This window comes from Stigmatopora argus, chromosome 11, assembly GCF_051989625.1.
Source record: "Stigmatopora argus isolate UIUO_Sarg chromosome 11, RoL_Sarg_1.0, whole genome shotgun sequence".
NCBI lineage: Eukaryota > Metazoa > Chordata > Actinopteri > Syngnathiformes > Syngnathidae > Stigmatopora > Stigmatopora argus.
Genome location: NC_135397.1, coordinates 15,051,679 through 15,064,926, shown reverse-complemented (window position 1 = coordinate 15,064,926; position 13,248 = coordinate 15,051,679). Strand labels below are relative to the sequence as shown.

Below are 13,248 nucleotides of genomic sequence, written 5' to 3'. Positions count from 1 at the left end.
CAGTTTGTGTTTGCCCCTTAAAGCATATGCATTGTTCATAAGGTTTAAAGTTATTGTACTTGCAAATCACTGGGCACGCTAGCTGGTTGTTGCCAACAAAGACATGTATATGTTGAATTGCCCTGCCATCTGACAGAATCCAATGTCAAATCAGATACGATTCCATTTATTTATACTGTAATCGTTAGGGCACCTCCCAAATTTTTACCCGATTTTTACACTGATTTCTGCAAATATAATTATCTTAGAGGAGTGAATATATTAATATATTCCTCTTAGTAAATTGCATGAGGTTGAAAATAAAAAATGAACCATATCACAGTTCTAAGGGTCCTGTGTTCGATCCTAGGTCAGTCCTACTGTGTGGAGTTTGCATGTTCTCCTCGGACTTGCATGGGTTTTCTCCGGTTACCACAGTTTCCTCCCACATTCCAAAAACATGCATGCTAGGCTGGTTGGACACTCTAAATTTTCTTTAGGTATGGGTGTGAGAGTGAATGGTTTTCCGTCTCCTCGTGCCCTGTTGTTATCGACTGTCCACCATTTGAGGGTGTCCCCTCCCCGGTGGCCGAAGTCAGCTGGGATAGGCTCCAGCACCCCCAGAACCCTTGTGAAGATAAGTCGCTCAGAAAATGAATGAGCGAATGTATACCCACACACACACACACAAATACAGAGAGTGGGTTGGAGGGGCGGGGTCAACAGTTAGCAATCATTGGCCTGTGGTTGACCTTCTGTAAAGAGCCTGCAGAGGAGAGAGGAGTTAGAGGAATGCTCCTCAACGCTCCCATATCACCCCCAGTGAAACAGACCCCCGCCAGGGAGGTCTGGTTGAGGGAAGGAGGGTGTTGGTGATAAAACTCCAGACATTCTCTCATTTGATGGTGCGCTGCCATGTCTGTGCATTTTTGTATTCTTCTCTCGCTGTCCTCAAACACCCAAAACAAAAGAGAACTTCCCAGTTTTCCTTTTTTTCTAAAGTTGCAACAACTCATGCAGGTGATGTATTAGTAACGTGAAATTTAAGAGGTCTGTGATTTTTTTTAACAGAAATTTTAAATAATTTCCTGAATTTCTCCAATACCAACTAGATTTTGCTCTTGAATAGTCTGAAAATTCAGCCCATTTAGGCAACTTTACATAGGTGCATGAAATTGGACAGATATGTTCATCGTTAGTAGACCGACAAAAATGTCTTAAGAAGCAACGTCCAAAAAGATGCAGCCAGTGTGTGAGTTGGGTTAAAGCAGCCGTTTTAGGTTTCTTTAATACATTTGTTTAAGTTTTTGGAAGATAAACTTGACATTACTTAATATGGTTCCAATAGTTAGCGAATTTGATTAATAAATACTAGACAGATGGGTGACACTAACTTGCCATCATGTTTTGTTTTTGTCATTCTGTGAGGGTGGAATGCAGCAGCCAAGTTTGATGACATTGCATAAAACAAAAAACTCTAATAACTCAATAATTCAAAGTGCCATATCCAAAGGATTTCTTACTTATTTGGAGGAGTTACGCATAATCATTGGCTACACTTTTTTTTTTTTTTTTTTTTGTATTTTTGTAATCTCACAGCACTTTTTATCCAAACTAGAGACGGGTAATGAAGGGGTCAAATGCATTTCTTCTGTTTTGTGCCTCTTCTCCTGCAGTTCTTGGGGGTCCTGCCCTTTAAACCGTTGTCTTTCTTGGGGACTTTTGTTTGCTTTATTTTTGTCCAATGCACCTCTTTAAAGAGGTGAAATGCAAGAGTCCGGCAGGGGCGACAGCAGGAACACATAAATCAAGTGCCCAAATCCCCAAGAGGCCTAGCTCTCCTCAGGGTCATCACACTGGTCAAAGGGTGGATTCACCAGGGGTTAGGTCACAGCGGGTCAGTGTGCGTGCATGCATATGTGTGTGTTTGCTAGAAAGAAGCTGACAAAGAACAAGCAAACAGCAAAAAAATTAACTGTGCTGAAAAAAATAAAAATAAAATGATCTTTTTTATTTCAGTTGAATTAACCCTTTACATGGTTTTCATACATACAATTCAGTCCTTATGAATGCATTTTTTTTAATGATCTCTTCTGTGGACAGTTCCCAAAAAATATTCATGGTCATTCACTTTTTAAATAAACCTTTTTGAAATCTAGTTTTGTTTTACTTGGTAATTTAAAAGCATTATTCAAAAATTATATGTTGCCTATTTTTTTTGAACATTTACTCATGCATCGAGAACATGAAATAATAAATAATAAAATTTATATTTTTCTTTCATTCAATATAAATATAAGCCAACAGTCCACCACCACCATTCAAAATGCATACTATCCTTGCATTATAATTTTATCTCATGATATTTATTCATCGACTAATGTTATTCAGCTTTTTTCACTGATTGCATTCCCTCAATTGAAAGGTCCAAATGTTGTAATCCTTGCCCTTTAAAGGACCCCAGCTTAACCCCACTTGACTATCAGTCCATTGGTCTGATTCCCCCTTCCCTAAACGTGTCTTTGTTCTTTTTCTATTGGTTATGAGTTACTGCACCACCTGTTCCTTTGGAATGAGCTTAACAGACTTTTTTTAATCAGGTTAGAAGTCAAGTTAGTTGGGTTTGGGGGTCCCATTTTTTCATGATCCTTACTCAAAGAGAAACCTGTGTATGTTTTTCTTTTCTTTTACAAGCATTTCAAGGTTGTCTTAGCAGTGGTTTTTAATCTTTCTTTCTTCTTCTTCCGCCTCCTCCAGGTTCATCAACGCCAGGAGGAGAATAGTCCAGCCCATGATCGACCAGTCCAACCGTGCAGGCAAGTCTTGTAATGGATCTGACACATTTTTGTTGTTTGTCTTTTTGGCTCCACAACTCCTTCCACACTCCCCCTGCCAGCCAGTCCCCCATTTGGGCTATTTTGGGGAGTGGTTGTTCCCTTTTACACGGCTTAGTTTGGGCTGCTGTAAACTTTTTTTTAACCTGTAATAGGGGTCAGAGGTCAGGGTGGTATTAGGGGCCGCAGTAAAGTTCAAAGGCATCCACAGGGGCTGAGATCTCGCTTCTGCTTGGGTTGACCTGCAGACGGCCTCAGTGGGAGCTAAGTGGATTTCTATGAGGGCGTCTCAATGGAAGCCAGCATTCTCAGGTTTCACTTATTTGTACAGCCCCCAATTCATGACATGCAACATACATAAAATCCATATGAACTGGGAGGGTTGGTAGTGATCATTCAATGCCAGCCCCTCACAGAACAAATGGATAGGGTGTCTTTTGCGGGCAATGGCGGTTAATGTGTTTAAACAGCAAAAGTATCCAAGTGCACCGGATTCCATGCGAACAATATTAGGGTTAAGGTGAATATTCCGTTTCCGCATTTGGAATTATCTGTTTGCGTTTGTACTGAGTTGTAAATTAATTGCCATTGTATAGCAACAATTCTGGTCACTTTTGCATTCAGACAAGCCCACAATTATTGCTCATTTTCTTATAAATCTTGGTACTCAGCTACTTCCTAACGCTAATATGAGACAGAATGTTCAGGTTTTTCACTGAATTAAGTCATGAGTTTCCTACCCCCTCCAAATGGTTTTGTTTGGGTTTTTTTTGTAATTTGTATTACACTAAAAATGCTACTTCATGTAACCAAAATATAATCCCTTGGAAAAGATGCACGGAAGTTCTGCGTGGCTTTACATGTCCAGGTTTTCACTTTTTAAAAAAGGGGTTAAACAAGGGGCCATTCTGTTTTGATTTTTTTTAAACAGAATATTGGAGATGTTTGAAATTTTAAAACACGTTTGTGTAGTTGGCTGTTTACAATCTGGTTGCTACCAAAGCTCGAATTTTCATAGGCTTATTGGCCAAATGGATCCCGCAACACGAACTAAACCCCCCACCAAAAAATAAGTAGAATTCCATGAAAACAAAGTCTACACAGCACACTAACAGAAGACTAAAAGAACACTTGTTGGAACATGGGAACTGAAAATTAAAAAGCCGACAACCAATATCAGACGGTTATTGATGTACCCTGCCTCCTTCCCAAGGATTTGGGCTGCCCGGCGCCTGAGTGGTTAGCGCGTCGGTCTCACAGTGGAAGACCTGGGTTCAAATCCAGGTCGGTCCACCTGTGTGGAGTTTGCATGTTCTCCCGGGCCTGCGTGGGTTTTCTCCGGGTTCTCTGGTAGGCTGATTGGACGCTCTAAATTGCCCCTGGGTATGAGTGTGAGCGAGAATGGTAGTTTGTCTCCTTGTGCCCTGCGATTGGCTGGCCACCAATTCAAGGTGTCCCCCGCCTCTGGCCCGAAGTCAACTGGAATAGGCTTCAGCACCCCCCGCGACCCTCGTGACGATAAAGCGGTCCAGAAAATGAGACGAGATGAGACTTCCACCTGTTAGGAAATTTAAAAAAAAAATCAAACACAAGAACATAACAGAAATGTATGGAAAAACCACACTTCTAAAGTCACACCACAATTCTTTCCTTTAAGAAAAGTCATTGTATTTATCATAGATCGACTGTTGTCCAAAACTGGAAAAAAAATTGAGACTGGCTACTCAGACAGTTACTGTCCAAAAAGTCTTTTAATGAACTCCTGCAGATGTGTATATATTTTTTAATGGAATGTGTGAACTTGAAGTGTGTGTGGAGTGGTGGTCAAACCTCATTAATGCATTAAAGCCCACTAGGGGCTTATCGATGTAAAAAGTCAAGAAGACAAGGAGCACTGGCACTGCTGCTCGTGCGTGCAGCGTTCGACAGATGATGCTGCTTCGGCAACTAAGCCTTAATTAAACGTGCTAATTTACCACTGCCCCCCCCCCCCCCCTCCTATCTCTTGTTTCTTCCATACACACACAGTAACTCAAGGAGCTCCCTATAATCCAGATGGTCAGCCAATGGGGGGCTTCGTCATGGACGGCCAACAGCACATGGGAATCAGACCACCTGGTGAGGCTTTTTTGCTCATCTTTTTCTAGTTGTGCTCACTATTCACCTGCCGTCATGCTTTGGCTATAAAAGCGGGGGACGTCTCCAAGGGCTCGGTAGTGGTGTCAATTTCGGGAAATGGCATGATGGTCATAATAGCATGAAGTTTTAGTGTAAGGCACCAATTTTAAGTCTAGCGCTAACTCATCACGACGTATATAGCAGGGTGACATTCTCATATGGCACTGTCATTTATGTAAATAGTGCACTACGGATACACAAAAATCTTATGAGACATTGTTCGGACAAGATGGCGTACACAGTGGCAGGCCGTGAATTTCAAACCGACACCTTCAGTGATATGTCTGAATCAATCCAACCCTCAAAAACTATTTTATGGCTATAAAACTTTTACTTCAGCTACAGCTGCAACACATAAAAAGCATCAATAATAACCTCATACAATTGAAATATTATTTAGTAATGTAGCCTTATTTTACCCCCCCCAAAAATCATTTTTATCTGTACACAAAATACATCCTCCTTTCTTTCCTCCTTCTTTTCTATCGCCATCGAAGCTAATGCTCAAAGTCGACCCTGTCCTGTCCTAAGTTTTTATTCGATTGAGTGAGGAAAATGTTCCTTCCCGGTTGTGACAGGCTTGCTTGCTTCAGAGTTGTCTGACCTTTCTTAATGATGTCCAGCTTTTCTTGAAAAGGCCGTCTTGAAAATGGCTTTGACAGTAAATCTGCAAACAAATCCATTTCTCCTCCTCCTTCAGCCATTGCGGGTTGACAAAACCGCTATTAAATCAACACAACAATATATTTGCTTGTGCAGCTCGCTCCAGATACAGTTTGGTAGCTCTGGCTAGTCCACTCTATCACTAGCCAGTCATAGTTTGTGAAAGTGATGATGTATCCCTGCGCCTGTGAGAAGGCCTTGGTGTCGCCAACTCGAAATCTGATTGGTTAAAGCAACAGTTTTATTGACGCTTGTTTCATGCAGCAGAGCCTGCAGAACTGATTGTGAAGGCCTCAAGGCAGATTTCTGACCCTTGCAACAAATAATAGCTGAAATGTGATTGGTTAGATGCTTAAATATGAAAACACACATCTAGAAGCAGCGCAACCAGGGGAAAAGCAATGAAAGGAAGCTGACAGACAATTTGGAATTATTTAATAAGTATTCATGGCGACTTCGAAAGGTTGATATCATAGGATGGCATCATTATTTTTGCTGTTTACTGCTATTTACACGTGACTTCACATTGACATGTGAATTTTGTGCTCCTCAGGACCAATGGGCGGAATGGGTATGAACATGGGCATGGAAGGTCAGTGGCACTACATGTAGCCCTGCCCCCACCCCGGGGTCGACCAATCGCAACACCAAGGCGAATGTAAGTGTACAAGCTTATACATTATTATTATAGTTCATTATTCATCAGAATTGCTATTGATGTGTCTTTGTAAATTTTCAATCCGTCAACATAAAGTAATACCTTGAGATACGCTTAATGCGTTCCGGGACCGACCGCATATTTCAATTTTCTTGTATCTCAAAAATCTAAAATAACTAAATACAAATTAATCCTTTCCCACCCTCTGAAAATACGACAAAAAAAGGATTTTACAATGGAAAAACATCATTGTATTTGTTTTAATTCACCACCTAATCACAAAGTAACAGATACCTATCTAAACGTTATGATCTTCAATGCTGAAATGGAACATGATTCAGTACAGACAGACTGTAGTGCGGAGTGCGCGAAGGAGGGAGAGAGAGAAGGACAGGATAGAGACTTGACGGCAACACACTCGTACATAACATAAAGTTTATATTTAACTTAAATGAATTTAGATTACTATACAAACACTTAAAAATAAGTAAATTTAAAGTTTCTTGTGCAATAACCGAGGCAAAGGTGTGAAATGTATTCCACTGCGCCTGTTTTCCATGCCTCAGAACCGAAGGTATCCCAGTTCGTTTTTTAAAATAATCAAACCAGTCACGACTCGCTTTGAAGGGTTTCGCTGGTGTCTTTTTCAGATGCTTGCTTTGCTTTCAACTGCTTCACTGCTCACTCACGCTATTTATTTCCAGTGAAAAAAATGCAACCTGTACGGCACAGTACTTGTAGATATCTTCACGCGAGGGAGATGCAGCAAGAAAAACAGAGTGACGCTGTTTTCATAGCATCCTCTCGCATAGTTAACCCTTAACCCCTACGGCCACATTGAGAACCATCTGCTATGCTCGTATCTCAAATTTGTCTCGTATCTTAAGGCAAGAATTTGCTCGGAATTTTCGTTTTTCAAATTTCTCGTATGTTGGGACACTCGTATGCCAAGGTATTACTGTAGTACATAGAAATACCTTGGGAGGAGCAATCGATCGAAGGTATCAAAGATAGCATCTTGGGCATTCAGCACTTTTGTTTTTCATCATGTGACATCAAATTTGACTCGTAAATTAAAATTATTAAATGACTAAAACATTACCCATGACCTTTTGATTTAAATTTTGTCGCATTTAATAAGCATAGCTTGAACAATTTTCAGATTGCTCCGCTCCTTTAAAAAAAACTTAAATAGAAATGAATCACAAAACTTTTTTTGCATTTATTTGTTGTTGTATTTTTTAATTTCAATCTTTATTGTCAATGTAGTGATATGGTGAGTTTTTTGTTAAGGTGACATGCACATTTAATAATTAAGAGTTCACATTTGGTTTTCAACGCAATGATTCAAATCAAACAACACAATTTCAAGTTCAGTTGTTCAGATTTTTTTCACTGTAACTATGCAAATTGAGTATATCAAAATGTAAGTCTAGCATTTCAGCTTCCGTTTATGAATTCTTTTTCAGTTTCTGAGAGCAAAAATGACCGTACTTTGAGGTTTTCATTAACACTGAATTGGATTTTAGGATTATTTCTGACATTTTTTATCAGTAATTGCAACAGCTCCCCCTCTATCTAACGTTTCCTCACTTAATGGTTCTCTTCAATCGGTCAGTTTATATATATATATATCCTATTCTCTCTCTCGTCGCTGCGCCCCAGTCATTTCTTCCTCCCTCCCTTGCTCACTTTCTCGCTCATCCCAGGGCCAAATCGACTCCCACGTCATTCCGGGACGTACTGTACAGCATATGGCGAGCAGTCGCCAGGGCCGTCTCATCTTCAGGAATGGCGCACGTGAGCGTCCCGGAAATACGAATACATAAAATGTTTGCGAGGGCGCAATGTATATGAACATACGTGTGTGTGATAATAGGATTACTACTGGCACAGGGAGGGAACCGCAAACTAGTGCAAAAAATGGATGAGGAGGAGGTAGCCAGCAGGCTATGGAGCTTAGCAGGGCCTAATTGAGTAGATCCAAATTAAATATGCCGTCAGCGGAGGTGTGACCAATGGATTTGACTTATTCAGTTTACCAAAATGGACGCCATTAACCTCTATGCCAAGTGTGCCACAATTTAGGAAAAACAAAGAAGCTGATGTTGAGGAGACGCCGTTACGGAAAGGCAGTCATATTTTGTGCGTTGGGCGTGTCCGAATGTCCTCTCTCTTCCTCGGTGGTAGCAGCTGCTCTCCTTCCCAGTAGACCTCGCTTTAAACAGCCTCAATTTGCCTGCTCAATCCCGTAATTGGGCCACCAGAGGAATCCTGGCTGAGCAAAGACGAGGAAAAAACATGCAGGGAGGGAGGGAGGGAGAGAGAGAGCGATAGTAAATGACGAGGAGGAGGAGTGAAAGATGGAACGGACCAAAGGGAGGAAGAAAGGGGGGGCTTACAGCTTCATCAGCTTGGATTGGTGACATCTTTTCTAGGTCAATTAAACGATGAAAGTCTTTTGTGAGCAATTAAATTAATAGTGTATGATGATCGAGAGGTGGACAAGCTTCGTTATGTATTAGAAGCATTTTTTGTTAGACCCAGCTTCTTCCTCTTCTTCTTTTTCACGATGACATTCAAGCCAATTAGTGTTGCTTAGTGACGTTCCACTCGGATCCCCCTCCTTGTGAAACAATACACCTGTCAGCATGCATGAAGTCCAGTAAACCAAGCAGAAGTCGACAGCCCAGCCGCCCCCCATTTTTTGAATGGCGCCGAGGTGACTCGCATGTCACCTTTGGCCCCATTTGCCGTCGGCCACACGACCCCTGCCCGCGTCCAATTCTGGACCTAATTTGGTTCTCTTCATCTGCAAAATTAGTCGTTATACAATTTTAATGGATTTTTCTTTTGTATTTTTGAAACTTTTTTTCCTTCATAATATATTATCTTATAACCAACCCTTCATTCATTTTCCGTACCGCTTATCCTCACAAGGATTGTTGTGTGTGCTGGAGCCTATCCCAGCTAAATTACAGGCACGAGGTGGGGGACACCCTAAATCGGTGGCCAGCCAATCGTAGGACAGAAGAAGACGGACAACCATTCACACTCTCACTCATACCTAGAGGCATTTTAGAGTTTTCAATCAGCCTCCCCTACATGTTTTTTGCAGCCGACATGGCATCGAACCCTCGACCTCCGAATTGTGTGGCCGACACACTAACCTCTCGACTTTTGGGCTGGCTTTTTAATTACTTTATTAATTCAGTAATTGCGGACCGGTGGGGCGAGTGGTAAGCGTGTCGGCCTCATGGCTCTGGGGTCCTGGGTTCAAATCCAGGTCATGTCCATCTGTGTCGAGTTTGCATGTTCTTCCCCGGTCCTGCGTGGGTTTCCTCCGGGTACTCCGGAAACATGCTTTGTAGGCTGATTGGACACTCTAAATTGCCCCCAGGTATGGGTTTGAATGTGCATGGTTGTCCTTTGTCTCCTTGTGCCCTGCGATTGGCTGACCACCGATTCCGGATGTCCCCCGTCTCTGGCCCGTAGTCAGCTGGGATAGGCTCCAGCACCCCCGCAACCCTAATGAGGATGAAGCCGTTCAGAAAATGAGATGAGATTTAGTAATTTAATTTTTTCATGACTTTTGATTTTTTTTTTTTTTTTTTTGCTGAAGCGCCATCTATGACATTTTGGCTTGTCTTCTTTTAGTATTTTCCACTAAACTTTTTCCTACTGTGTTCAGTAGCACCCTCTCGAGTAGTGTGTGTGAAGCCCCTGGAGTTCTGTTCCGTATCTCATCCTTTTGAGGCTCTGTGGTCATTCAAGGCCGCGATCATTAAGCACAAATTGTTGACCTCGGGCCGAGGGGTCGAGACGAAGCCCCGCCTCCGCGGCCTCAACTTCCCTTTTCTCCCTTTTCTGCTGGATGAACTTTTACTGTTAATGAAGGGCGTCCCGGAGGGGACCTATATTGTCCGCATGAATGCTCATTCCTGTTGAATTGCCCCCTTAGGAGTCCAAACCGGAATACCTTAAAACGGGTGTATTGATTGACTTATTAGTGGAAAACCTTATTAGCCATTTGTGCTCCTTCAGGCTTCTTTATTGGAACTCAACTCATGTCATTGACTCAACACGCTCACTGGATCCTTGTTAAGCGTGTTCAAAATATGGATTTTTCTTTTATTGTGGCATAACATGCTAGGCTTTGGCACTGGAGACGGAAATGGTTTTCCAAAGTGAAACAGTCAACATATGGCAGAGATCGCATCAAGTCGATCATGTGTATTTGGACGCTAAATTGGCTCCCGCTGCTAAAAAAGCTTTAATGGCAGCGCCGGATAAGCCTCGTTAATAAAAAGCTGGGTAATGTTATCACAGCAGACAATTTGCACGAATTATCATATTGCAGTGCCAGTGACAGCAATAGACGTTCAACTTATTAAAACTAGCAGGGCTGGCAGCAATCACATGCTGGCGGGCGTCAATGTTTAATGCAATCTTTATCGTCGCTTTCCGGGAAAAACTGTGAACTCCAATTTTCTTTTAATCAAATGAAAACACAAAATTCGCAGACACTTTTTGACCTTTTTTGGATTTGCTGAGAAGCTTGATGTTATACTACACGTTCAAGAAATAAAGCCATTCTTACAAAATATTTTGATGAAAGGGGAGGAATATATTATACTGTTCTTTTTATTGAAACAAAATAATTTGACAAGGTTCTCTGTTTCACGTAAGAATCAAAATTTTGACTTTTCTAAATAAGAAAAATAAAAAATTGAACTTCATTAAATGCATTGTTTAAATTTTATTAACAATATTTATTTTTGGGGAGGAAAATGCAACTTTTCTCATGGGGGAAAAAAACGTATTTTTTTCAAATTTCCTTTTTATCAAGGTTTAGTTTCAATATAGAAATATTAGGTTATCGTTGCACTCAGCACATGAATGAACTTTTGGTTGATTTGACAGATGTTTGGACTACAAAACTGGATATAGCCTATTCTTGGGCTCATGTCATTTGAATAAAATGATGCCACCCAATTCTCAATTAAAACACTTAAGTATAAAATCACCTTCAATCTGAATGTGTTTGTGTGTTCAGGACTGGCGGGTCCAGCAGGAGGTCCCCGTCACGTAGCGGTGTCTGTCCGGATTTAAGGGGACGGGTTTCCCCTCCATCCCGACCACCACGGCGACCGTCTCTTCCTGCGCACTTCCGACACCCCTCCCACTTCTTTATTATAACTTGGCCGGTCTTCGAGGCGCCGGCGTGAACCGGGCCCTTGGCCCCAAAGTCCAGATGGACTGGAACACCCTTGGCCGCCAGTTTTGGAATCTTTTGAGACTCCCCGTGACACTCTTCTAAAAAGTGTTCTGGGACGATCGCGAGGCAACGGCGAGCGAGGTCCAGCCAATGTCTGTAAAGCCGACGGGACCTAGAAGAAACCAAAAAAATAAACTGGCGTCTGGTTGAAAAAGAGAACAATCCATCTAAACACATCTGAGGGAAAGACATGAAAAAAATGAATTTATATGGAGCCAGTTGTTTGGGAAGCAAGTGGAGAGAGGAAATCATGTGTCAAATGATGCTGGACTCTCACAAGAACTGCGAATTACTATTGTAAATGCTATTGTATTGTTCTGCATATTATGTTGTTTCTAATAGAGTTTTTAAAAAAAAGCTCTCCTCTCCTTTTTTGGATTTCTTTACAATCTTTACAACTACACATACCCCCCACCATTTTGGTGGTGTACTCAGCCCAAAACATCTCACCCAGGCTGTCTCTCTTATGATCACATTTGTAATACTTACAACTCTGTGACTGTACCCTATATCGTACAGTTCTTATTCTTTGTTGTCATTAAGCCGTCCATCTCACCAGTGTTTTATGAATACTTTTGTCCCAGCGGTCCCAGTTCCAATCATGTACAACCCTGACACTTTTCTCACTTTCGTCACGTCTGTACCACACTCAACGTTGCTCTGGAATAATGACCACAAATTCAAAAATATGATACACTTGAAATATATCAGATATATACATAAATCTAAGGTGTAGATTAAAAAAATAGAAACTTAATTTTGTAAGATTACTACTTTAAAGAAATCGCTGAAAAATTCTGACATTTTTTAAAGTATTTTAAGAAAACCTCGGTAACGTAAGTACTATTTTTTTTAAATGCAGTCCTTCCAAAAATAATTTATTTTTGCCTGCAGTATTCCAGTGAACTTCTCATCAGGTGCAATTGACCACAATAGGAATTTTTGACTAACTAACTAACTAACGTTTTAACTAACTAACTAAGCTAACCCCTCCATTTGAATTAGGTGAGCTTTCACACTGAGTTTAATACAATTGTCGTAAAACCAACAGTTATTCTTGAATAATAAAACTTAATTGAAATGTGAGTCATTAAAAAAATACAAATATTTTTCACAAAATAATCCCAGAAGAACATTTTAAAAAATCTGTCAATTTTGATAAAATTACCCTTTTTCCATGAAAAATATTCAAACGAAAAAAGCTCACAATTTTATGCATACAGTGGTTTGTGCTGGTGGAAAAACCAACAACTTTTGTTGCATTCAAAACATCATTTTTTCCTGGGATTTTTTTTTCTTTATTCTCATTCATTCATTCATTACATTACCCCTTATACTCACAAGGAGCCTATCCCAGCCATCTATGGGCAGCAAACGAAGGACACCCTGAATTGGAGGCCAGCCAATCGCAGGGCACACGAAGCAGTCACATTCAAACTCACACTCATACCTTACCTAAGGGCAATTTAGAGTATTCACCCAGCCTTACCATGTAGCATGTTTTTGGGATTTGGGACGTAACCAGAGTACCCAGAGAAAACTCACGCAGACCCAGGTAGAACATGGAAACTCAACACAGAAAGATCGGAACCCACCGAGGATTAAACCCTCGATCTCAGACCTGCAAGGCACACATGCTAACCATTCTTCCCACGGTC

The 13,248-nt window shown here is 41.1% G+C and overlaps 1 protein-coding gene across 2 annotated transcripts in view; it reads left to right on the top strand.

Moving 5' to 3' along the window:
* The window catches only part of meis1b (Meis homeobox 1 b), a 116,887-nt gene extending 104,677 nt beyond the window's left edge, over positions 1-12,210 (top strand). Inside the window, exons 10-13 of one of the 2 annotated variants that reach the window (XM_077612606.1) lie at positions 2,737-2,795; positions 4,842-4,931; positions 6,208-6,312; positions 11,369-12,035. In XM_077612606.1, the coding sequence (XP_077468732.1) occupies positions 2,737-2,795; positions 4,842-4,931; positions 6,208-6,266 (208 nt within the window). In that variant the 3' untranslated portion in view covers positions 6,267-6,312; positions 11,369-12,035. Of the gene's footprint in view, positions 1-2,736; positions 2,796-4,841; positions 4,932-6,207; positions 6,313-11,368 lie in introns of both variants that reach the window. The other variant, XM_077612607.1, reaches the window with a different exon arrangement.
* Positions 12,211-13,248: the final 1,038 nt, after the last annotated feature.